The sequence below is a fragment of the Brienomyrus brachyistius genome, unplaced genomic scaffold (genome assembly GCF_023856365.1).
Source record: "Brienomyrus brachyistius isolate T26 unplaced genomic scaffold, BBRACH_0.4 scaffold39, whole genome shotgun sequence".
NCBI classification, from domain to species: Eukaryota; Metazoa; Chordata; class Actinopteri; order Osteoglossiformes; family Mormyridae; genus Brienomyrus; species Brienomyrus brachyistius.
The window spans coordinates 2,365,605-2,391,881 of record NW_026042314.1 but is presented as its reverse complement, the minus strand read 5'-3'; the positions used below and the strand labels follow the sequence as shown (position 1 = coordinate 2,391,881).

General features: G+C 43.3%; 2 protein-coding genes across 4 annotated transcripts in view; one reads left to right on the top strand and one right to left on the bottom strand.

The window, feature by feature from the left end:
* Nucleotides 1-26,277, bottom strand: part of LOC125722469 (NACHT, LRR and PYD domains-containing protein 12-like) — a 250,587-nt gene that overhangs the window by 190,609 nt on the left and 33,701 nt on the right. The gene's annotated exons all lie outside the window — the stretch shown is intronic.
* Nucleotides 1-26,277, top strand: part of LOC125722472 (NACHT, LRR and PYD domains-containing protein 12-like) — a 51,979-nt gene that overhangs the window by 1,723 nt on the left and 23,979 nt on the right. For 2 of the 3 annotated variants that reach the window (XM_048998641.1, XM_048998640.1), the window contains exons 2-8: nucleotides 1,551-1,664; nucleotides 3,778-3,841; nucleotides 4,002-4,230; nucleotides 4,840-6,691; nucleotides 22,300-22,473; nucleotides 23,388-23,561; nucleotides 24,005-24,178. In XM_048998641.1, the coding sequence (XP_048854598.1) occupies nucleotides 1,558-1,664; nucleotides 3,778-3,841; nucleotides 4,002-4,230; nucleotides 4,840-6,691; nucleotides 22,300-22,473; nucleotides 23,388-23,561; nucleotides 24,005-24,178 (2,774 nt within the window). In that variant the 5' untranslated portion in view covers nucleotides 1,551-1,557. The remainder of the gene's footprint in view (nucleotides 1-1,550; nucleotides 1,665-3,777; nucleotides 3,842-4,001; nucleotides 4,231-4,839; nucleotides 6,692-22,299; nucleotides 22,474-23,387; nucleotides 23,562-24,004; nucleotides 24,179-26,277) is intronic. The other variant, XM_048998642.1, reaches the window with a different exon arrangement.

Genomic DNA, 26,277 nt, shown 5'->3' with positions numbered 1-26,277 from the left:
TTGGGTCTCACATGGTGATATCACTCATTTCCACAATCAAGGGCAGACCAGACTAAATGTCTGTGGTTTAAATAAGACAGGCTCCACCAAAAAGCTCCGTAATGATGTTCTAACCATCTTCTCCTGATATGGTTCCACCTGAATCTACCTCTAGGCATTTTAAATAGTGATGAATGTGAGGGGTCCTCACTTTTTCCTCAGTGGAAATTAGCATCTTAGTCAATTTCTTGTCGTAAATAAGTGAATTTGTTTCTTGTTTTTGCATAGATGATGTAATTACATCACCTTTATCTACAGATATAGCTTGAAAGAAGTTTTCATACTGATATGTTTATATTTCTTAATAAAGAACTAAATATTTAATGGGGTGTCCTAATTTTTTCATGTGACCTTATATTATTATATATATATTTTTTATTTCAACAAATTGGCCTGTAATATATTTTTAAAATGTCTGAATTTACTTATCAATATTTTTGATGAAATAACTGATGTGAGTTAATAGCCACCTACCAGCCAATCAGAAAACAGCATCTGTATTTTCGGGGTAAATTCCATGATAAGTCACACATGATCGCTGCAAGAACATTATTAGATAGATGCGCACATGGAGTGCAGACAAGGTGGGAGTGGAAGAGCAGGATCCGATGTTCTGACGGGTTCTGCTCCCTTGTCGAAATGTGGTACTGTAATGCACACTGATGATTGTGTTGTTCGACCGAACACCGGTAAATATTTAATTTGGCAATATAATATCAGTGTGGAAAGTTATACTTTATTGTGCAGGACAGTTGGAATTATTCAAGTAGTCACATTTGCATTATGTGAAATAATATTCCATAATAATGACTAATGCGAATCACAATGGTATTACCAAATACAATTTAAATATTATACGTAAGATGTATCTATTAACTCTTCATGTTCACAGAGGCCCCAGCAGGAATCAACTGCAGTAATGGAGAAGGAGAGAGGAAAACTAAGAGCTGCTTCTGAATTGCGCCCCCCTGTGGGGTGTAACAGAAAGAGGCCTGAGAGGCAACAGTGTTACAGCCCACTAGCATGCATGTCTCCCTGGGTCTATAGTCAGGCCAGAACATAAAAGTAAACTGGGCTCCTAGCTAGGGCTGGTCAGTGGGCAGCACTTTAATATGTGTAGCTTAATAAAAAGACCTCGCCATCTTCTGTCTTCACCGTCTTCTTCCACAATCAGCCAGTTCTTTTATACTAGAGGCGAGTAACAGACCATCCCTCCTATACAAAATGGCCACATAACAAAGTCAAACAAACAAACAAAAACATATATAAACAGCCAAGTCTAGTTGTGGAGGTTTTTAATAGTGATGCAAAAAATTTCATATAATATCTAAATTTTAGATAAGACAATTTCCTTAAAAGCTGCCTATAAATAAGTCTGTTTACATCAAGAGCTTCACAGCATATCAAAGTACATGAAGGCAGAGCAGAAGGCTAAACAGCAGTGTGATGCCGTCCGCATTGTATGAATTATATTTATACCATGAGGGTTTGTTTCCTCTCGCTGCCCACAGTGTCGTGATGGAGAGAGCAGACTCCCCTGTACCCAGCTGTGTTTCCATGAAGAGTGATGCGTCAATGGATCACCCGATGACCTTCAGAGAGGGACCTTTTCCTACAGAACAAAGGTAAATATACAGAGCCGTTACAGAGGTAACCCTGTAGGTGCTGAAGGACAGATTCGGCCCATTAGTCCTGTAGGTGCTGAATTTAGCCAACAAACTATTTAACCAGTTTCTTGACTGAGGATTGTGAATCAGATGCTGGTATTTAGCTCTGCTAATCAAGTGAATGACTCTAAATGTCACTGGGTACAAAGGGCTGCATAGAAAACTGTCCTTCCTGCCTGCTGTGTCTCTGTGTGCTGGAGCCTGATGTCACTGGTTCTCTTCTGCTGTCATGAGAAAATTAGGAAGCCGCCCCAGTGAATAAAGCTTAACATGGCAGATACATCTTTCCAAACTACAGCCCCAATTCCAAAAAGGTTGGACGTTCTGCAAATTGTAAATTAAATCAGAAGGCAATGATATGGAAATCTCATAAACCTATATTTTATTCATAACAGAACAGAAAACATATCAAGTGTTTAAAATGCATCATTGTAAGGAAAAATTTGATTGTCGCAGCGACAACACATCTCAAAACAGTTGGGACAAGGCCATGTTTACCACTGTGTGGCATCTCCTCTTCTTTTAACAACAGTCTGTAAATGTCTGGGGACTGAGGAGATCAGTTGTTTGAGTTTTGGGAGAGGAATGTTGTCCCATTCTTGTCTAATACAGGATTCTAGTTGCTCAACTGTTCTAGATCTTCTGTGTCATATTTTTTGTTTTATGATGCAGCAAATGTTCTCAATGGCTGAAAGATCTGGACCGCTGGCAGGCCAGTTCAGTACCCGGACCCTTCTTCTACGAATCCATCATGTTGTAATTGATGCAGTGTGTGGTTTGGCATTGTCATGTGGGAAAATGCAAGGTCTTCACTGAAAGAGACGTCGTCTGGATGGGAGCATCTGTTGCTCTAGGACCTGGATATACCTATCAGCATTGATGGTGCCTTTCCAGATATGCAGGCTGCCCCTGCCATATGTACTAATGCACCCCCACACCATCAGAGATGCTGGCTTTTGAACTGAGTGCTGATAACACGCTGGGTGGTCCTTCTCCTCTTTAGTCCGGATGACATGGTGTCCCTGGTTTCCAAAGAGAATTTCAAATTTAGATCCGACTGACCACAGAACAGTTTTCCACTCAGCTGCAGTCCATTTTAAATGAGCTTTGGCCCAGAGACGACGTCGGTGATTCTGGATCATCTTCATATTCGGCTTCTTCTTTGAATGATAGAGTTTTAACTGGCATCTGTGCATGGTAGCGCGAATTGTGTTCACTGACAATGTTTGTGGGAAATATTCCTGAGCCTATTTAGTGATTCCATTACAGAATCATGCCTGTTTGTGATGCAGTGCTGCCTAAGGGCCAAAATATCACAGGCATCTAGTCTGGTTTTTCACAGAGATTTTTCCAGATTCTCAGAATCATTTTATTACATTATGTGCTGTAAATGATGAAATATTCAACCTCTTTGCAGTTTTATACTGAGGAACTTCTTTCTGAAATTGCTCCACTATTTGTCAGTGCAGTATTAGGGGGATTGTGACCCTCTGCCCATCTTTACTTCAGAGAGACACTGCAACTCTAAGATGCTCTTTTTATACCCAGTCATGTTACTCACCTGTTGCCAATTGACATAATTATTTGCAAATTGTTCCTCCAGCTGTTGGGTTTTTGTACCACTAACTTTTCCAGCCTCCTATTTGATTTGATTTGATTTGATTCAAACCCTTTATTGCTGTTGCAATATACATTTTTTTATTATTTTTTTTTATATAAAATATTTTAATTTTTATTGCCCCCATTCCAACTTTTTTGAGACGTGTTGCTGTCATGAAATTCAAAATCAGCCAGTATTTTTCACGAAATAGAATAGTCTCAGTTTAAACATTTGATATGTTTTCTATGCTTTGTCATGAATAAAATACAGGTTTATGAGATTTCCATATCATTGCATTCTGTTTTTATTTACAATTTGCACAATGTCCCAACTTTTTGGAATTGGTGTTGTAATATATCACAATGTTATTCTTTATCTGCAGTAACAGCAATTTTAATGGAGAACTTTTCAGTCTCTCTGTTACATTGGTGTAGATGAATTGAGGTCTTTATGTTTCTGCCTAATTCACAGAGACCAAATGGAAGAATGCAGTTCAGATCTACATGATAAATCGGGTTCATCATCCATACTGAAGGTTTGTATTTATTGCTGATATATATTTTCTTAGCTGTTATGTGAATCAGCTTATGTTTTATACAGCTGTAAAAGGAAATATGTTTTAAACTATGATTCACAAGTGAAACTCTGACCAGGTTTGGTGTAAGTAGCAATAATTAACTCTGACTTTGTTTTAGTCACTAGAGGAAAAAGCCATGAAGTTCCCAAAGGCCGAGCTGAAGACGGTTGTGAGGCACCTAGATCAGAATTACCCAGAATGCTCTGAGCCTCAGCTGGAGGAGGACAATGACCTGGACTGTGATGGTCAGATGCAGAAGACCAGTGTTAGAGAGGTAGCTCTGAAGATCACACTGTACATCCTGAGGACCATGAAGCAAGATGATCTTGCTGACATGCTGGACAAGAGTAAGAGCTTTATAACATTATGTACATGTACAATATTGTGCAAAAGGATGTTTAAATGGTCTTCATGTTGGCGTAGAACTACTATAATATGTATGTCAAAGTGTGTTTGCCATTTCAGAACCTCTCCCAAAATCACCCTAATATTTGCAGAAATCGTGCAGTATATCTACATATTTTTTTGCTTGACCACTAACACACCTCATGTGGCTGATCAATATCACATTGAGATTTAAAACTAATTTAATTAGTTAATGAAGTGAGCCGGTGGTGAAATTTAACAAACACATGGACAGGCTGTGGTGCCCCTGAGGAGAGGTTTGGGAAATGAAAAGGGGTTTTGTGTTTTTTTTGGTTCTGAGCAGATATACACTTACTACCCAGATAAATGGCTTTAAACATTTCCTTTGGCTGCCTAAGGCTTATTCACGGTCCTATATGTGGTGTTCCAGTAAAATAAGCATGATAAAACTTTCAGTTTCACATTCACAGTCACAGGGAAATATCTGCATATTTATGCGCAAAAAAGTATGTTTTTGGAAAATATTCTTCCTCTCATACTGGTCAGGATTATGGTGAGAATTAGTGCATTTTCCTCTCATTTCTTTTCAGGACAGCTCATGCTGCAACATCAGCAGGAAATCAAATGTAAACTTAAGAAGCAATTTGAGTGTGTATTTGAAGGGAAAGCTAAGGAAGGACAGCCAACACTTCTCAGTGAGATTTACACAGAACTCTACATAACTGAAGGTGGGACTGGAGCAGTCAATGATGAACATGAAGTGAGACAGATTGAAACAGCATCCAGGAAAAGGCGAACAGAAGATACTACAGTCAAGTGCAATGATATATTTAAACCCTTATGTAGGCGTGAGACACCTATCAGAACTGTACTCACTAAAGGGGTGGCAGGTATCGGGAAAACAGTCTCTGTGCAGAAATTTATTCTCGACTGGGCAGAAGGAAAAGCAAACCAAGATGTTCACTTCATATTTGCTCTTCCTTTCCGGGACCTGAATTTGATTAAGGGTGAATACAGTCTGATTGAACTGCTTCACCACTTCGTCCCAGATCTGAAATCACTTCAGTCCACTGAACCATTTAGGAACAAAGTCTTGTTCATCTTTGATGGCCTGGATGAGTGTCGCCTTCCTCTCGATTTTCAGAACAATGAGAGCTGGTTTGATGTAACAAAGAAAACGTCACTGGATGTGCTGTTGACTAACCTCATTAAGGGGAATCTGCTCCCATCCGCTCTCCTTTGGATAACCTCCCGGCCAGCAGCAGCCAATCAGATACCTGCTAAGTGTGTCCACCAGGTGACAGAGATACGAGGGTTTAGTGATACCCAGAAGGAGGAGTATTTCAAGAAGAGATTTAATGATCAGAGCCTGGCCAGCAGGATTATCACACATGTGAAATCATCAAGAAGCCTCTTCATCATGTGCCACATACCTGTGTTCTGCTGGATTTCAGCCACTGTGCTTAAGACGTTTTTTAGTGAGACTGACAGGAGAGAAATTCCAAGGACTCTGACTGAAATGTACACACACTTCCTGATCTTTCAGACAAGTTTAAAAAATGACAAGTATATGAAAAACCATGAAACTAAGCTTAAGGAATATAGCAAGGAATTCCTTTTAAAACTTGGTAAACTGGCTTTTGACAACCTTGAGAAAGGCAATCTCATATTTTATGAGCAAGATCTGTCAGAGAATGGCATTGATGTCAATGAAACTTCAGTTTACTCTGGAGTGTGCACAGAAGTCTTTAAAGAGGAGTATGGGTTGTACCAGGAGAAGGTGTACTGCTTTGTGCATCTGAGCATCCAGGAGTATCTCGCTGCTTTATATGTGTTTCTGTCAAACTCATCAGCTGACCTGCTGAAGACTGCAGTGAATCAGGCATTAGAGAGCAAGAATGGACACTTGGACCTCTACCTCCGCTTCCTCCTGGGCCTCTCAACAGACTCCAGTAAGACTCTGTTACAAAGGCTACTGGGGCCAACAGGAATCAGCTCACATACCATTATGGAAACAGCCCAATACATCCATCCATCCATTTTCCAAACTCTTCATCCATTAGGGTCACGGGGAGTCCAGAGCCTATCCCAGAAGCAATGGGCACGAGGCAGGGAACAACCCAGGACGGGGGGCCAGCCCATCACAGCAGCCCAATACATCAAGGAGAAAATAAAGAAGAATTTATCTCCAGAAAGGACCATCAACCTGTTCCACTGTCTGAATGAACTTGGTGACAATTCTCTAGTAGAGGAAGTACAAAGATATCTGAATTCAGGAAACATTTCAGCAGATGACCTCTCACCTGCACAGTACTCAGCTCTGGCCTTTGTGATGCTGATGTCAGATGAGGAGCTGGATGTGTTTGATCTGAAGAAATACATCAGATCAGATAAAGAGCAATGGAGGCTGCTGCCTGTGGTCAAGAACTCCAGGACGGCTCTGTAAGTGACGTGGGGATGGGAAATCATGTCTGGTCTGGCAGTGATACATAAATATTGCTTGAAATGTGTAATATATGTTATATATTTCTCCTCATGGATTAATAAGGGGGTTTTATTTTGATAATCACAGCTATAGCTGTTTGTATAGCAGTAGCTAATCTTGACCACAGCCTTTATAATGACTGAAGGTAGTGATGTCACTTTTTGTTGTTACTACGTTTCCATTCCCATCCAGTCTGCCTTCTGATCACAGCACAGCATCCTAACCTGCTATAGAAACAGTGAGGGCTCTTTATCCACAGGGTGTATCAGTGGTATGTGAGTGTTATTGTCAGCAGGCGTGTTCATGTGATGGAGCCCAGAGCTGGGAGCTTCCGTATGACTGCTGTCTCTGGCTGCTCACTGGCGCCCTCTGCTGGCCTCAGCTGCACCTGGCTGAGGATGTGATGACACATCTAGTCCAGCAGAAATAGATAAACATTGTTTAAAATATAAAATTAATATGTATACATGTAATTTATTTCCCCTCTTTTATCAACAAGGTTCCTTTTTAATCTAGTTTATATTAACTGAAGGTAGTGATGCAGTAAAAACAAAAAAGACAAGATTTCCACGACCATCCTTTGTGTAACAAATAACCAAAGATACAGCATCATACAGAATGGTCCGGTTTTCACTAATAGTGAGAAAACCACTCATATTTGTTTCAGTTCTGGATGCTGTAGGAAGCATTTCTGTAAATACTGGGTCGAGTGCGTGGCTCTTTGGGTTCGGACTCTGTGTCCATGAGCAGAAGGTTGCTGGTTCAGATCTCATTTTGAGTCCCCCCCCCCACCAAACACTGAATGCAATTTCAGTTCAGTTCAGTTTTATTTGTATAGTGTGTTTTCACAACATTACATTGTCTCAAAGCACTTTACAGCATCCCTACCCAAAGCCCCCAGTGAGCAAGTCAGAGATGACAGTGGCAAGGAAAAACTCCCTAGAAAGAAGAATCCTTGGGAGGAACCAGACTGAAAGGGGGGGCCCATCCTCCAGGGGGCAGCAGCAGGCCAGAAGGACGTCACAGGTAGTGGAGACGTCACAGACAGCAGGGTAGGCAGGATATCTTGAAAATGTGGGGTCTCCAGGCAGCACAGCCCAGGGGGAGTAGAGGAAATAAAATTAGTCAAAGTAGGGGAGAGTAGAGACAGTGCAAACAGTTAGGTGAGTGCAGTATGTAAGCTCCGGCAGATATGGCTATGGCAGCATAAGTAGGAGGGAGACGCAGGTTGGAACGCAGGCATGGGGAGTCCCTGAATATCAGCACTCCAATTCCACAAGGGGGTGTGACGCTAAAGTGACAGACTGACAGTTCAGCTCATCTAAAGCCAATGGCACTGTGAGGGACCGAGATGGCAGGCATGAGGCACACAGCTAAATTAGAAAACAAATCCTTTTTCATTTACAAAAAGAAACGATTTAACAAAAGAAATAAACCTGGGCCCACAAAAAAAAAAATCAACTTATCACACCACAGCTAACAATACAACTAAACCAACAAGCTGACTTCTCCCAAACAAGACACCATAAGGACTATATATACTGTTTGGCCAAACCACAAGATACAAAAGAAAAAAGTAACAATGACAAATACCACAAATAAATCAAAACAGAACAATCAACTAATGCTTCAATCAAAATAAACAAAATCAAATTAACTCCAAAAACATACCTAAACAATAAAATAAAACTAAATACCAAACTATTCCACCCCCAACAAACAACCAGTCGGAGTTGTCCAATTTCCTGTATTTAGCCCAGCTCCCATATTGGCCACCTCTTTGCCTGGAACAGCTGGGAATCCCTTCAGTACTCCACACGGTAAATCAAAAGAAACACACAATTAAACTCAAAACACATTATTCCACAGTTAACTTAATGAGCGCGCTTCATCCAGCAAACTGGGTAAATGTGTAAAATAAGGAAACAAAAGAATTAAATATTAAATTAAATTAATTAATTAATTAATCAATTAATCAAATATTAATTATCAATATGCTACAACTTAAACTAAACAAACATAAAAACCATGAAATGATACCTCCCTTCAACTTAACTGTGTGGCTGTAGAGGCAGCCATCACAGGCACCGATCCACACCCAGCTCTACACCTCACACTATAGGTCTGACTGGGAGTGAGCAGTTAGCTAGAGTTAGAACTAGAGTCCATATAAACTAAACTAAACAGGAGTGTTTTTAGTCTAGACTTGAATGTTGAGAGTCAGCCTGAATCCCGCACATCCGCTGGAAGACTATTCCACAGCTGAAGAGCTCTATTAGAGAAAGCTCTGCAGCCTGCCGTAGCTCTTTCTACCCTGGGTACTAACAGATATCCTGCTCTTTATGATGGAAGAAAGCGAGGAGGGTTGTATAAGGCCAGCAGGTTACTAAGGTATTCTGGTGCAAGGCCATTCAGTGTTTTATAAGTCAACAGCAGTATTTTGTAGTTAATCAGGGACTTAACTGGAAGCCAATGAAGGGAGCATAGAACAGGGCTAATATAATCACATTTATTAGTGTGAATAGGAGTGACCAGGAATTCGACTCCTGGACCAATAACTGACCATCCATTTGGGGGGCTTTCGGAAGGGGGTCTGTATCAGTCCTTTTGAGATTTATGACCAGACTGATTTCCCTTGTATTGATGTATATTTTGATATATCTACTTTTGTGGTAACCACTGACCAGATTTGGAAACTGGAGTGATTTTCCATCGGTTTGATACCAAACATGACATACCAGCCTAGCGGTTCACACCAAATAACATCTGTGATGATTAATTAATGATTACTTATACTACGGGACCGTTGAATGCTTTAATCTGATTGGCTGACGAACGTTCTGAGGTGTGCAATTATTTTCAGATAACCGCACGGCGAACGTAGTTCCAGGTAGCTCTCTTGACCGCATTACAGTTCCATATCACTTCGCATAGTTAACTGTAATAACGGAAATTAGCATACAGTACCTATACAGCACACAGGACTAACAAAAACAACAACATGACAGACGATTTTCCGAAAGTAAATTTTAATATTTACGGTGAATATGAAACTTTCAACAACTGGGCTGCAGCAGTATTAGTTAGCCTAGTGTGGCAACTTAAAGGCTACACATGACATTTCTCACTAGCGAGGTAATAACAGCGCTGCATCTTAAAGCAGACTTACAGTTTAGAGACGGTGCTTCAGAACACTGTTGAGGGACACAGAGAGGTAGCCTAATTCATACAAGCTCTCTCTGTTTCTCTTTCTCTGTCTCTCTCGCTCTCTTTCTAATAACTTCATTATTAACTGCATTAGTCTGCTATCAACGGCTCAAGCCTCCATTGGCAGCTTTAAAATGACGTTTTGGAACTAGCAAAAGAGTCGTTGGATGAGATGCGGAAGAAATAATCCTACTCACAATAGTGATTTAAGTAGAAAAACCGGACGAATCCCTTGAAATATATGATCTGATCGATTTCTTGAGGTGTGGCAACCGTAGTATAAGCGGAATAATTGACTCCGGACCGTTGAATTATTAGAAAATAATGCGAAGCGGAGTGGCCGCATTACCACCTCGGGTGTGCATTATTTTCTAATAATTCAACGGCCCGTCGTCAATTATTCCTTACTTATATTATGCCATTATGTTATGTTCTATTACTCACACCAGTATGTGGTATATATGGTATACAGTATAGGTTACACCTTAACAGATGTATACCCTTTATACAGACATTATATGATATATTCTTTTGTCATCAGCACATCTTACCCTTAGATAGGCATGGTGAAATACAAAGATCAGATAAGGGTTGCCGAGGAATGTGGCAAAGAAAAGGGGGATGGGGTTGTGTGCCAAGTCGAGGGGCCCCTGTCCCTGGGGATCCACTCTGCTATCTGTAGGTCGTTAAAACTTTGAGCAATAAAAGTTGGAGTGCTGGCCTCCCTTGTTATCTGTGTGTGTGGGGTCACAAACCCCCCTTTTGAGGCCGAGGCCGATGTGTGCCTCTCGTATGTTGGAGTTAGACTCCACCGAGTCTGTTGATGAGGAAAAGATGCATTCGTGAGGCAAAGGATGGTTGTAAGTCAGCTCTCTTTATTTGTTGTACAGATTGATCCGGGAGCCACCCTCAGATGCACAAAAGTACACACCAAGGGAAGCTCAGCTCCCTGTTGTCTGTGTCTAGCTTTTATATCCCGTTTAGGGCGTCTACTGTTCTTGTTGGTCTCTTTCCAGTTGGCGTAACATACAATTATTATTTTGACATTGCTGGCGTTAGTCCCCACACCCGTTCCCTTTTATCTTATCTTGTTATGTTGCAATTTAGCAGCGTCAGCGACCCCCTCCCTTGTTATGTCCCCGCAGGTCAAGCGTAAGCTTAATGTCACCACGACCCTGTCAATGTACCTTCTGCTTTCCGGAATTTACTTACACTACGAGGAGGGCTGGAGCCCCCCTTCTCTTCCTGCCTGTGTTCCAGTTTGTTCCCCTTTCTCAGTGTGACAAAGTTTAGCACGCAGCCTAGCCCCCCGTCACGTACCAGGGTAGGCCTTGTCTCAGGCCACCTGGAATTTACCCTTTGTGATATGTGCATGTGTGATCCTACATATTACATATTCACATTTAAATAGCACATCTTACCCTTAGATAGGCGTGAGCGTTAGTTTGTGGTAAGACCAATTTAAATTGCATATCTGGGAACAACATATTTTGGTTGGTGTGGCTTATCTCAATTATCTTCTCTCCAGAATTGATAATATGGACATTAATTTAGTCTTTTAATGCAGAATAGTAGAGGACAAAGAAGTGCTAATGGACCACAAAGATCAGATAAGGGCCACAGAGGAATGTGGGAAAGGGGGGTTTATTAAACAAAGAAAGAAAGAACCTCTGATAGTTAGGAGCCACACTAAGATACCTGGTTACATTATTTAATCTTCAAGATTCCTCTGGGATAATCATGAGAGCATGTATGCAGGGGTAGCTAAACACTAATATTGTCTAAGGACACACAAACATAAACTGGATATGGATATCGAGTCTAGTAGTCATGAGAAAATCAATATATAGAGAATACAAAGGCTGAACTTAAAAGAAACTTCCTTTAGGGTGTTGGGTGAATGCGTGGTATGTAAGGCAGGATGTAGCGGGGGGGGGGGGGGTCGCATGCCAAGTCGAGGGGCCCCTGTCCTTGAGGTCCACTCTGCTGTCCGTAGGTCCCTAAATCTTTGGGCCATAAAAGACGGACTGCTGGCCTCCCTTATTATCTGTGTGTATCTGTGTTTGTGTGTATGCGTGTGTTTGTGTGTGTGTGGGGTCACTGACCCCCCTTTTGTGCCCAGGCCAGCGAGTACCTCTCATACCAGACTAGGCCTTGTCTCAGGCAGCCTGGAATCTCAGCCCTGTCGTATGTGCGTCTGTGATACTACACCATATTTGACTTTAGTGATCTTGGAAGACTCATTGCTCACGTTGACAAACTGATAATGATCAGTTAAATAGGAGCCAAACCAAGAGAGGGCTGTCTCCTTAATGCCAACCACAGATTCTAGCCGCTCCAAGAGTATATTATAGTCCACAGTATCGAATGCTGCAGTTAAGTCTAGTAATACCAACACAGACATACAGCCACTGTCAGAAGCCATAAGCAAATCATTCACTACTTTGACTGAAGCTGTTTCTGTGCTGTGGTTTGGTCTAAAGCCAGACTGATATAATTCATTAGCATTATTTTTCCGTAGGAGAGAAGACAGCTGGGGAGCAACAGCTTTTCCAGGATCTTTGGAATGAGCGGAAGATTTGAGATTGATTTATAATTTCCTAAATCACTAGGTTCAAGATTTCGTTTCTTTAGAACAGGTCTAATATCAGCTAGTTTAAAAGGTTTTGGATCATATCCAAGCCTAAGAGACGAGTCTAAGACATTTAACAGGATGGTGCTAATCAGTGGTCAAATCTCCTTCGGGAATTTTGTAGGAATTGGGTCTATGAGGCTAGTAGAGGATTTGCAGGAGGAAACTAAGCTCAAAAGTTCTGATTGTTTTATAAGAAGGAAAGATTCAAAGGTGTCATTATCAGTACGCATAGGACTAGCAGGAGGCTGGCAGCTGTATGTAGCTACAGATGTGCACTGGATGGTCTGTCTAATCTTTATTTTACTATTACAAATGTAATAAAGTCATCACTCATAAAAGCTTGTGAGACTTCTGAATTCTGTGTTAACCTAGACAGAGATTCAAATAGGAACTTAGAATTGTTTTTGTTCTCTTCAATGAGTCTGGAGAGGTACACAGACCTCGCAGTCTGTACTTAGAGAGGCTCTTTCCAGATAGCCAGATAACCAGATAAAAATCAGTTTTCCAGATAACACCCCAGTCCCAGCGAAACGTGTTGGGTGGTCTCTGGAACTTCCAGTCTGCTGTAAAGAAGGCTGATTTCATTTCCGCCCTTGCTTCACACTACTCTCTTGACTTTCTGGCTCTGACTGAGACCTGGATATCCCCTGACAACTCGGCTACCCCGGCAGCTCTCTCCTCTGCTTATGCTTTCTCCCACTCTCCTCGCCAGACTGGCAGGGGCGGTGGCACAGGTCTATTGCTATCTAGGAATTGGTGCTACACACCCCTCTCTCTGCCCCATCTCAACATTTCATCCTTTGAATTCCATGGAGTTGCTGCTTCCTCTCCATTCAATATTCTGATCATTGTTGTCTACCGCCCTCCTGGCTCCCTATGCTACTTTCTAGAGAAACTCGATACTCTCCTCAGTCTCTTCCCCACTGACGACACCTCTCTCATTCTCCTTGGTGACTTCAACCTCCCCCATGACAAGCTCCTTTCTTCTGGTCTCCTCCCTTTTCTCGACTCCTTCTCTCTAACATCCAACAACTGCTCTCCCACACACAAAGGAGGTAACGTCCTCGACCTGGTTTTCAGCCGTCCCTCTCCAGCTTCTGACATCACTTCTACTCCTCTACACATTTCTGATCACCACTTTCTATCCTTCACCATTGTCCTACCCGTCTTGCCCAATCCCAGTTTTCAACATTTCTTGCCCACTCGACCAAATCTCCACTCTGTCTCCTCTTCTTCTGTTGCTTCCTGCACCCTGTCTTACCTTCCTGACCTTGACCCCTTTACCTCCTTGGCACTGGAGTCTGCAACTGATACTCTCATCTCCTCACTTTACACATCCTTGGACAAACTCTGCCCACTGTCTTCCAAACCCAGGAAAACTCGGCCTGCTCCTTGGCTTTCAGCTGCATTACGCACCAACCGAAGAGAATTGCGGGTAGCAGAGAGGACGTGGAAGAAATCTAAGCTTGATGCAGATCTGTCTTCCTACCGTACTCTGCTATCCAAATTCTCTTCAGACGTGACTGCAGCTAAAACTACCTTTTACAAAGAAAAACTAGAATTATCCTCACGAGATCCTTGCAAACTCCATAACATCTTTTCATTACTACTCAACCCTCCACCACCTTCTGCTCCCTCCTCCCTGACTGCTGAAGATTTTGCCAATTTCTTCTCTGAGAAGATTGACGGAATCTGTCAGACATTCTCTCCCTCCTCATCCACTACACTACACACTAAGGATTTCCCACCCCCTCACTGGCCCAGTTTTCCAGTCTTACGGCAGATGAGATCATGAAAGTCATCTCATCTTCCAATCGTACCACCTGCCCACTTGATCCAATCCCTTCCACATTGCTTCAGACAATCTCTCTAGACCTTCTCTCCTTCATCGCCACTATCATTAATGGCTGCATAACTTCCGGTCATGTACCTACAGCATTCAAAATAGCCAGGGTCATTCCCATCTTAAAAAAACCCACTCTAAATCCCTCGGACACTTGCAACTACCGACCAGTATCGCTTCTTTCCTTCCCTTCAAAAATCCTTGAACGTACAGTCTACAACCATCTCTCTCAGAACAACCCCCAGGATCCTAATCAGTCTGGCTTCAAAGCAGCTCACTCTACAGAGACTGCCCTCTTAGCAGTCACTGAGAAGCTACATGCTGCCAGATCAGCCAAACTGTCATCTGTCCTCATCCTTCTTGACCTATCAGCAGCATTTGACACGGTCAACCACAAAACTCTCCTATCCATCCTTAGGAGTCTTGGCATTGGTGGCCTGGCCTGGCGCTGGCTTGCTTCCTACCTAGAAGGCGGAACATACCAAGTGACATGGAATGGATCCACATCTACTCCACGTTGTCTTTTCACCGGTGTCCCTCAGGGTTCTTGGCCCTCTCTTATTCTCCCTGTATACTAAATCTCTTGGAGAAGTTATATCCTCACATGGCTTCTCCTACCACTGCTATGCCGATGACACTCAACTCATCCTCTCCTTCCCTCCCTCAGACACTCATGTCTCCACTAAGATCTCTGCATGCTTGGCAGACATCTCATCTTAGATGACCGCTCACCAGCTAAAACTCAACACTAGTAAAACCGAACTGCTTTTCATGCCGGCTGACTCATCCCCCCTCCAGGACCTTGCGATCTCCTTTGACAACTCTCTGATCCGTCCTTTGGGTTCTGCTTGCAACCTTGGAGCTACTATGGATGATCGATTGTCCTTTTCCTCTCATATCACCAGTCTTTCTCGCTCTTGTCGGTTTCTCCTCTTTAACATCAGGAGGATACGTCCATTTCTTTTCACTCAGGCTACCCAGATACTCGTCCAGTCCCTCGTCATCTCTCGCCTGGACTACTGCAACTCGCTTCTAGCGGGTTTACCGCTGCGTGCCATCTGTCTCCTCCAACTGATTCAGAATGCAGCTGCTCGACTTGTTTTCAACCTTCCCAAGTTCTCCCACACCACTCCTTTGCTACGCTCTCTCCACTGGCTTCCTGTAGCTGCCCGCATGAAATTCAAAACACTGATGCTTGCATACAAAGCCAAAAATGGTCTGGCACCATCCTATCTAAAAGACCTCATCACACCCCGTACTGCACCCCGATCTCTCCGATCCTCCAGCACTGCTCGACTGGTCCCACCACCCCTCAAGGCATAAGGATGACACACATCTCGGCTCTTCTCTGTCCTGGCACCTAGTTGGTGGAATGAACTCCCCCTTGATGTCCGAACAGCGGAATCCTTGGCTGTCTTCAAGTGACAACTGAAAACTTTCCTTTTTCAGAAATACCTGAAGTAATACTCTGTATTGTTACTCAGCTCTTTTCCTTGTGTGTGTGTGTGTGTGTGTGTGTGTATGAAAAAAAATAAAAATGTTGCACTTTCTCAACAGTGTTCGGATAGATGGTATTCATAGCCTGGGTCCTTATTGAGCTAGTATTGGAAATTCATCACAGCGTCTTAAAGCACTTATGTATGTCGCTCTGGCTAAGGGCATCTGCCAAATACTGTAAATGTAAATGTAAATCTGAAAAGTTCTAGTTTAGTTGAGCCCCATTTGCGCTCTAGCTTGCGTGAAACCTGTTCAAGTTACGCGTAAGATCAGAGCACCAGGGGTCATATGTGTCACCTACGGCTTACTCACTGGGGGCTTTGGGTGAGGATGCTGTAAAGCGCTTTGAGACAATGTAATGTTGTGATAATGCGCTATATAAAAATAAATTTGTTTGTTTGTTGTTGTCAGGTTTTTTATATCTATGATTTATCTTCTTAAGTGGAGCTACAAGATCTAGGTGCTGCGAAGCGATTTCTCCATGTGCACAGTTACCCGTTCAAGTTCATTTTCACATGGGGCTTCAGATGTAAGGCTGAAGGACTGTGGAAGTTGGTTGAGAAATGCTGTTGTAGTTAATGAGGCAATGGAATGTCTGATACTGTACTTTGGACCTGGAGCCGAAGGGAGGCTATACTGTATATCAAACGTTAACAAGTAATGATCTGAAAGCAGAGGATTCTGAGGTATAATAGATATGTGTTCCACCAGGACACCATGGCTAAGAATCAAATCCAGGGTGTGGTTACAGGCATGAGTAGGCCGACTACATTCTGACAAACACCTACAGAGTCTAAGATAGCAGAAAACATTGTTGTTAAAGGATCACTGTCATTCTCCATGTGAATATTAATTTCATGGCTTTGTCAGTAGTGACCACCAGGATTGTTGAAAAATCTGCAAACTCCAGGGACCAGGCAGTCTATACACAATAACAATAGTGATTGAAGGTTAGGGACCAGGCGGTCTATAGATAATAACAATGGTGATTGGAGGTTAGGGACCAGGAGGTCTAAACACAGTAAGAATGGTGATTGGAGGTTAGGGACCAGGCAGTCCATAAGCAATAACAATGGTGATTGGAGGTTAGGGGTCAGGCGGTCTATACACAAAAACAGTGGTGACTAGAGGTTAGGGGTCAGGCGGTCTATACACAAAAACAGTGGTGACTGGAGGTTAGGGAATTGACGGTCGATACACAATAACAATGGTGATTGAAGGTTAGTTACCTGGCAGTCTATACACAATAACAATGGTGATTGGAGGTTAGGGACGAGACGGTCTACACACAATAACTATGGTGATTGGAGGTTAGGGACCAGCCGGTCTATACAAAATAACAAAGGTGATTGGAGGTTATGGACCAGGCGGTCTATACAGAATAACAATGGTGATTGGAGCTTAGGGACCAGGTGGTCTATAAACAATAACAATGGTGATTGGAGGTTAGGGAGCAGATGTTCCATACACAATAACAATGGTGATTGGAGGTAAAGAACTACAAAGAGATGATCCCCCAAGACTAAGAAGAAGAATTTCAAATGTGCTAAAGCTATAAGCACTTTGCTCAGACACTCCTAGGTCAGACTGAAATATTGCAGCAGCACCAGCACCTTTGCCATCTGGTCGAGGGTTATGCTGTAATCAGCTGGAGTAGATTTATTTAGTGCCATGAATTCATTCGGTTTAAGTCAGGTCTCTGTAAGGCATAAGGACCAAGACTAAAGTCAGTAATCATTTCATTTATTAGTAGCACCTTAGGAGCCAGTGATCTTACATTCAAAAGTCCAAGTTTTAGCCTTGCATTACACCTATTATCTAATAATAGTTTTGGTTTAATTATTATTAAGTTACTATGACATACACTACGGTGGAATAGACCTCCATGATTAAAAGTGCGGGGAACAGAGACAGTCCCAGTAACATGAACCCTAGGCGACGACTCTAAGCGACTAGCAGGCGGTCGGTTATGCCGGTTTGCCTGCCGCCTGGACTTGGCTCTGGCTAGTCTGCGATTTGCCTGGAGACTATGAGCTATGCTTTTGGACAGGAGATCGGCACCAGCCCACGAGGGGTGAATACCGTCCCTCTTCAAAAGCCCAGACCTACCCCCAAACATTTGCCAATTGTCTATGTAACCCACAGCATGTTTCGGGCACCATTCCGACAGCCAGCGATGCAGCAACGATAATCTGCTGTATATTTCATCAGCACGTCTAGCAGGGATGGGGCCAGAGCACGTTACTGACACACACATCTTCTTCACAAGGCTGCACACCTCTATGAAATTTGTTTATGTAACTATTGACTATGAATTGCAAAATCATGCACAGATAATAGTTATAGCTCTACATTAATTTTATCGTTCATTTTTTTAAAGATATGAACAGAATGCACATCCGTGTTGGGGTGTAACATCGGTTCCCTGACTATGAAACTTGAAAGGGGGGGTGACCTATAATATATTTTGCCGAGCTCAGGGGTGGGAACGGACAACGGACAAGCTTTTAAAACTAATTAATAGTCAGGCCGAGTTCATTTAAAAACTATTAATTGTTCTTTATATATTAAGAACTCGGCCTGGGATTCGTAGCTGGATTTTCAAGGCTGTCTGCAATTTTCTAACTTTGTACAGAAATTAAAATTTGTGAGGGCTTGTCTCGTTCGTCCCTCCACATAAGTTATGGGGTCTGCTGTCATAGGCTGGCTGGGGAAAAATAATACCTGCTTTTGTTTCTAGTAGAATAGATTACTGTAATGCCCTCTTGTCTGTTTAACATCTACAACGGGCCCAGAATGCCGCTGGCGGAGTGTTAACACGGACCGGTCACAGGGATCACATCTACAACGGGCCCAGGATGCCGCTGGCGGAGTGTTAACACGCACCAGTCACAGGGATCACATCTACAACGGGCCCAGAATGCCGCTGGCGGAGTGTTAACACGCACCAGTCACAGGGATCACATCTACAACGGGCCCAGAATGCCGCTGGCGGAGTGTTAACACGCACCAGTCACAGGGATCACATCTACAACGGGCCCAGAATGCCGCTGGCGGAGTGTTAACACGCACCAGTCACAGGGATCACATCTACAACGGGCCCAGAATGCCGCTGGCGGAGTGTTAACACGCACCGGTCACGGGGATCACATCTACAACGGGCCCAGAATGCCGCTGGCGGAGTGTTAACACGCACCAGTCACAGGGATCACATCTACAACGGGCCCAGAATGCCGCCAGCGGAGTGTTAACACGCACCAGTCACAGGGATCACATCTACAACGGGCCCAGAATGCCGCTGGCGGAGTGTTAACACGCACCAGTCACAGGGATCACATCTACAACGGGCCCAGAATGCCGCTGGCGGAGTGTTAACACGCACCAGTCACAGGGATCACATCTACAACGGGCCCAGAATGCCGCTGGCGGAGTGTTAACACGCACCAGTCACAGGGACCACATCTACAACGGGCCCAGAATGCCGCCAGCGGAGTGTTAACACGCACCAGTCACAGGGATCACATCTACAACGGGCCAGAATGCTGCTGGTGGAGTGTTAACACGCACCAGTCACAGGGATCACATCTACAACGGGCCCAGAATGCCGCTGGCGGAGCGTTAACACGCACCAGTCACAGGGATCACATCTACAACGGGCCCAGAATGCCGCTGGCGGAGTGTTAACACGCACCAGTCACGGGGGTCACATCTACAACGGGCCCAGAATGCCGCTGGCGGAGCGTTAACACGCACCAGTCACAGGGATCACATCTACAACGGGCCCAGAATGCCGCCAGCGGAGTGTTAACACGCACCAGTCACAGGGATCACATCTACAACGGGCCAGAATGCTGCTGGTGGAGTGTTAACACGCACCAGTCACAGGGATCACATCTACAACGGGCCAGAATGCTGCTGGTGGAGTGTTAACACACACCAGTCACAGGGATCACATCTACAACGGGCACAGAATGCCGCTGGCGGAGTGTTAACACACACCAGTCACAGGGATCACATCTACAACGGGCCCAGAATGCCGCTGGCGGAGCGTTAACACGCACCAGTCACAGGGATCACATCTACAACGGGCCCAGAATGCCGCTGGTGGAGTGTTAACACTCACCAGTCACGGGGATCACATCTACAACGGGCCCAGAATGCCGCTGGCGGAGTGTTAACACGCACCAGGCACAGGGATCACATCTACAACGGGCCCAGAATGCCGCTGGTGGAGTGTTAACACACACCAGTCACAGGGATCACATCTACAACGGGCCCAGAATGCCGCCAGCGGAGTGTTAACACGCACCAGTCACAGGGATCACATCTACAACGGGCCAGAATGCTGCTGGTGGAGTGTTAACACGCACCAGTCACAGGGATCACATCTACAACGGGCCCAGAATGCCGCTGGCGGAGTGTTAACACTCACCAGTCACAGGGATCACATCTACAACGGGCCCAGAATGCCGCTGGTGGAGTGTTAACACGCACCAGTCACAGGGATCACATCTACAACGGGCCCAGAATGCCGCTGGCGGAGTGTTAACACTCACCAGTCACAGGGATCACATCACACCTGCTCTCACATCACTGCACTGGCTTCCTCTGGCTTCTAGGATTGATTTTAAAGTTCATTTGCTTATTTGTAAATATTTACGTGGTTTAGCTCTGTCCTGCCTCAGTAACATGACTGTAAGGTATGTCCCAGGCAGATCAGGCAGATCATCTGGCAGTAATTTACTGATTATTCCTAAAACCCGGCTGGGGAGGGAGGGGGCAGGTTTTAGTCACTATGGGCCCAAACTCTGGAACTCTCTCCCAGAAAACCTGAGAGCTACTGAATGTCTCAGTACTTTCAAAACTAGGCTGAAAACGCATCTTTTCAGCACCACATATAATAATCTATGAAAATCAGTTTTATTATTTTATGTATTTATTATTATCAGTAATTGTGTGTGTGTGGGGGTGGGAGTCGCTCCCCCGAGAAGACATAGGGGATAGAGGCCCCTATGAGGGAGGGGCCCCTAAAGAAAACATGGGTGGTTAAAGTCCTTTATGATGATTTTTAATTTAATTTTTTAAAACATTTTTACTCTATTTTTATTTCTTTTGCGCTTATTGTTATTTATTCTGAGCTTATTTGAATTTAATTATTTTTCTTCTTTTTAAATGTTTGCAAAACACTTTATGAACGCTGTGGTAAAAACACGCTATATGAATAATGTCAGGTTCGGGTTGGACGGTCGAGCAGGAAGCAGGGAAAGACAAGGCAGGCAGGCAAACAGGCAGGGAATTCGGGGTTTATTAGGGAACGAGCGAGACAGGGCAGACGGCTACAAACCAAGAGTAACTAACATTAACTAACATTAATGACAAGTCTAGGGAAGACGGACTCAGACGTGGACTAAATACACAAGACAAGCCGAAAATAACAGGAAACAGCTGGGCATGATCGGGGAAGCACACGTGGATGATGAGGGGGCGTGGCACACACGGGGATCGTGTGTGCCACAAAATTCCCACCAGAAAGCTGCACTTGAATGGCTGACATTCTGGCTGCTGACTCAGAGATAGAAGTTGGTGATGTGACAATACTGAACTTACAAGAACGGCGAACGCATGGTTACTGCAAGGGACAGTGCTTGTGAAATTCTGCTCAATGTTTCTTTTTAACTGCCTCAGAATCTTAGGCTAGAAGGCTGAACTGAAAGCAAATCATGAATCCTCCTGTTATCTTGCTTTGTATGTAGCCTAATCGCGTTTCCCCAGCAAAGACGATAATCGCCGGTTAGTCACTGTCAGATATCGACACCGGGATACTTGTCTGATTACGCTCTTACCGATAATATCGTCATATCACCCAGACGTAATTGGTGATTTGACATGTTCCCAGGTATAACAATACAGGGAGAGAAAGGATTTTACTCATGGGATCAGGAATCCAAGTGCCAGTTGCTGCTGCATTAGCTGCTGGGAATGTTCACATCTCCTCCTTTCAGTGATATGTGTCGAGTGTAGGGACACCTGGCAGAAAGATGGCTAAGGACTGCACTGGAAGCACTGGTCTGACTGTTATGGGAGGGTTCACGTCCATCTTGCTGTTGTGTTCCTATATATTCCTGTATATTCTGTGATTTTTGGCTGTAGCTTGTACTTAATGTTTTTACCTCTAGTTTTGAGCAAAGATGCACTGACTCACAAATAGTGATCATATGACTGCAGCAGATTGTCAGGACGCACAGAACACTATGCAGACTATAATTGATTTTGAACTGTAAGCTATGCTGCTAATTATACTGAAAAAAAAATGCTTATTGTAATGCTTTGTATTTTACTAATGTGTAGGATGTGTATATGTCTGTGTGTGTTTTCTGTTTCAGGCTGAAGAGCTGTGATCTCATTGATAAACACTGTGAAGTGCTGTCTTCAGCTCTAAGATCAAACTCTTCCCCCCTGAGAGAGCTGGACCTGAGTGACAATAACCTGAAGGATTCAGGAGTGAAGCTGCTCTCTACTGCACTGGGGGATTTACACTGTAAACTGGAGATATTTAGGTCAGTATTACTGGGTATTCTACACTCTAAACTGGAGATACTGAGGCCAGTATTACTGGGTATTCCACACTGTAAACTGGGGGTAATGAGTTCAGTATTACTGGGTATTTCACACTGCAAACTGTGTGTACTGAGGTCAGAATTACTGGGTATTTCACACCGTAAACGGGGTAATGAGGTCGGTATTGCTGGGTATTCCACACTATAAACTGGGGGTAATGAGGTCAGTATTGCTGGGTATTCCACACTGCAAACTGTGTGTACTGAGGTGAGAATTACTGGGTATTTCATATTGTAAACTTGGGGTAATGAGATAAGAATTACTGGGTATTTCACTCTGTAAACTGGGGGTAATGAGGTCAGTATTGCTGGGTATTCCACACTGTAAACTGGGGGTAATGAGATAAAGATTACTGGGTATTTCACTCTGTAAACTGGGGGTAATGAGGTCAGTATTGCTGGTTATTATACACTGTAAACTGGGGATACTGAGGCCAGTATTGTGGGGTATTCCACACCGCAAACTGGAGATACTGAGGCCAGTATTACTGGGTATTCCACACTGTAAACTGGAGATACTGAGGCCAGTATTACTGGGTATTCCACACTGTAAACTGGGGATACTGAGGTCAGTATTACTGGGTATTCCACACTGTAAACTGGGGATATTGAGGTCAGTATTACTGGGTATTCCACACTGTACGCTGGAGATACTGAGGTAAGTATTACTGTGTATTCCACACTATAAAGAGGAGACAGTGAGCAATTAGCTAAGGGAAAGAGAGGAGGGGTCCTGCCTTGTCTTAGACACTAAACTGTAATTCTTGAATTATTTATTAGAGCATCACATTTATTTAATAATTATAATGGTGAGGTGATATTATTTATTGGGGAGTTTCTGTCTTTCTCTGCAGGCTGTCAGGCTGTAGAGTCACAGAAGAAGGCTGTTCTTCCCTGGCTTCAGCTCTGAAGTTAAACCCCTCACACCTGAGAGAGCTGGACCTGAGCTACAATCACCCAGGAGACTCAGGAGTGAAGCTGCTCTCTGCTGTACTGGAGGATCCCAGCTGTAAACTGGAGAAGCTGCAGTGAGTACAGAATATGCATTTTACACAAAAGTAACTGGACAGCAAGAAAACCCACAATGCCTTTCAGCAGTTACATAATAAACAAACAGAAACATCTTCTGTTTTCTTCTACTTCCTTATATCCCACAATCTTATCAGCCCTCGATCCATGTTAGAAATAATTAAGCAGTGAAGCAGGAAACATCCATTCAACCATATAATCCATGCAAAACATTTGTGTTCTTTAGCAAAGTTAACGGCACTGTTACAGTTAAACATGCTGACTTTAACGTGCTATGGACAAAAAATAATGGACACCAAACAGAATCGGGATGATTGTTAAAATAATTTTTTGTAATTTAATTGTTTTCTGAAAATCCATAATGTCATGGTCCCTATTCTCCTCATTTGAATACAGTGCTGCAGTGTAAAAAGTGGATTTAAAAGTGTTTAATTTTTTTAAGGGTTGGCTGGTGTGAACTCACAGAGAAATGCTGTGAGGCACTGGCTTCAGCTCTCAGATCAAACTCCTCACCCCTGAGAGAGCTGGACTTGAGTGACAATGACCTGCAGGACTCAGGAGTGAAGCTGCTCTCTGCTGGACTGGGGGACTTACACTGTAAACTGGAGATACTGAGGTCAGTCTGACTGGGTATTCCACACTGTAAACTGGGTGTAGTGAGGTGAGTATTACTGGGTATTTCACACTGTAAACTGTGGGTAGCGAGGTAAGTATTACTGGGTCACACTGTATGCTGGAGATACTAAGGTAGAAAATAACTAATGATTTCAAAATAAAGCAGGAGTATCTAAGTCTACAGGTTGACTTAAAAAATAACATTAGACTCGCTACAGTAAGTGGAATGTCGAAAGTAAGACTGCATTGGAGGCTAAGGATGACATTAAAAGTTTCTTCCAATATTTTAACTCCAAAAGAGCTCTAAAAGCTGAAATCACTCATCTGCAGGATAGTAAGGGCCTTATAATCGAAAATTAAAATTGATATAGTAAATGAGTTTAATGATTATTTTACACGGGTGTTCACAGTAGAGGACATGCTTAACTTACCACCATTTAGTACAAATACAGTGTCGTATATAAACAATAAGCAGTCCCTCCACAATTATTGCCCCCCTTGTAAAGATTTGTAAAAAGGGTTAGAAAAAAATCCACCTTTTGGCGAAGCAGCTTCATCTCACACTGAAAAAATTAGGAAAATCCAACCTTTCATTGAAATAAATTTATTCAAAGAAAAACAAATCATCAAGAAATAATTATTATCAACAAACACACATGTGCCACGATTATTGGCAGCCCTGCTTTTAATACTCTGTACAGCCTCCCTTTGCCAGTATAACAGCACTGAGTCTCCTATGACATTTTATAAGGTTGGAGAATACAGAGCAGGGCATCTGAGACCATTCCTCTTTACAGAATCTCTCCAGATCACCCAGGGTCCTCGGCCCTCTCTTGTGCACTCTCCTCTTCAGCTCAGCCCACAGGTTTTCAGTGGGGTTCAGGTCAGGGGACTGAGATGGCCATGGCAGAAGCTTGATTCTGTGGTCAGCTGACCATTTTAATGTTTATTTGGACATGTGCTTAGGATCACCGTCCTGCTGGAAGATCCAATGAAGCCCCAGGTTTTGTTTCCTGGCAGCAGCAGCCAAATTTTGATATAAAATGTCCTGGTATTTCATGGACCCCATAGTGTCATGTACCCTAACGACGTTTCCAGGGTTTTTGGAGGAAAAACAGCTCCACAACATCACAGAACCTCCACCATATCTTACAGTTGGGATGAGGTTCATTTCATTATAACCATCCTTCTTTTTACGCCAAACCCACCTTGAATGTTTATTGCCAAAAGCTCCATTTTTGTTTCATCAGACCATTGAATTTGATTCCAGTTAAAGTTGTATAATGTTTTGCAAACTCCTGGCACTAACATTTTAAGTAACTGACAGAAAAAGCTTCTTTCTGTCATAACTTTCAAAACGTCTGTTAGCATGAAGGGGGCGTCTGATGGTTTTTTGGAGACGTGGTAACCCCAAGATTTTACTTTGTCTGGTAATTGACTAACAGTCATCCTTGGGGATTTTTTGTCTCTCTTACGATCCTCCTCACTGTATTTGGGGGCAAAATAAACTTGGGTCCTCTTTCAGGCAGGTTTCTAACAGTTCCAGTTGATGTCCACGTTTTAATTATTGCCCTAACAGTAGAAATGGGCATTTTAAGGCGAGTAGCTATTTTTTAATACCCATTCCCTGACTTATGAAGGTCAGCACACTTCTCCCTCATTTGGTCTGTGTCTCTCTTATCTTTCCCACGTTGTTGGATGACTAAGGGAATTTGGCCTCTGTGTCTCCTCATGTTTGTACCCCAGTTACTCAGGAAGTCATGGATTACAGCTTGAAGGTTCCTATTCACTCCAATCAACTCAAAGATGTATAATTTACATGGGAAACATGCTTCATTTACATTGTGTTCACTATAATTTGCAGGGCTGCCAATAATAGTGGCTCATGTGTTTTTGTTAAAAATAATTATTTCTTGATGAAGGATTTGATTTTTCTTCAAATAAATTGATTTTAAGTAAAGGTTGTGTCACGGGTCGTGGTGCGCGAGCGCGGCGGAGAGCGGCGATCGTGCGGAAGGAGCAGGCAGGCCAGCGGGATACGGGGAAAACGGGGTTTTAATAAGGGAAACCGGAGCAGGACGGGAAACAGACATCGACAAC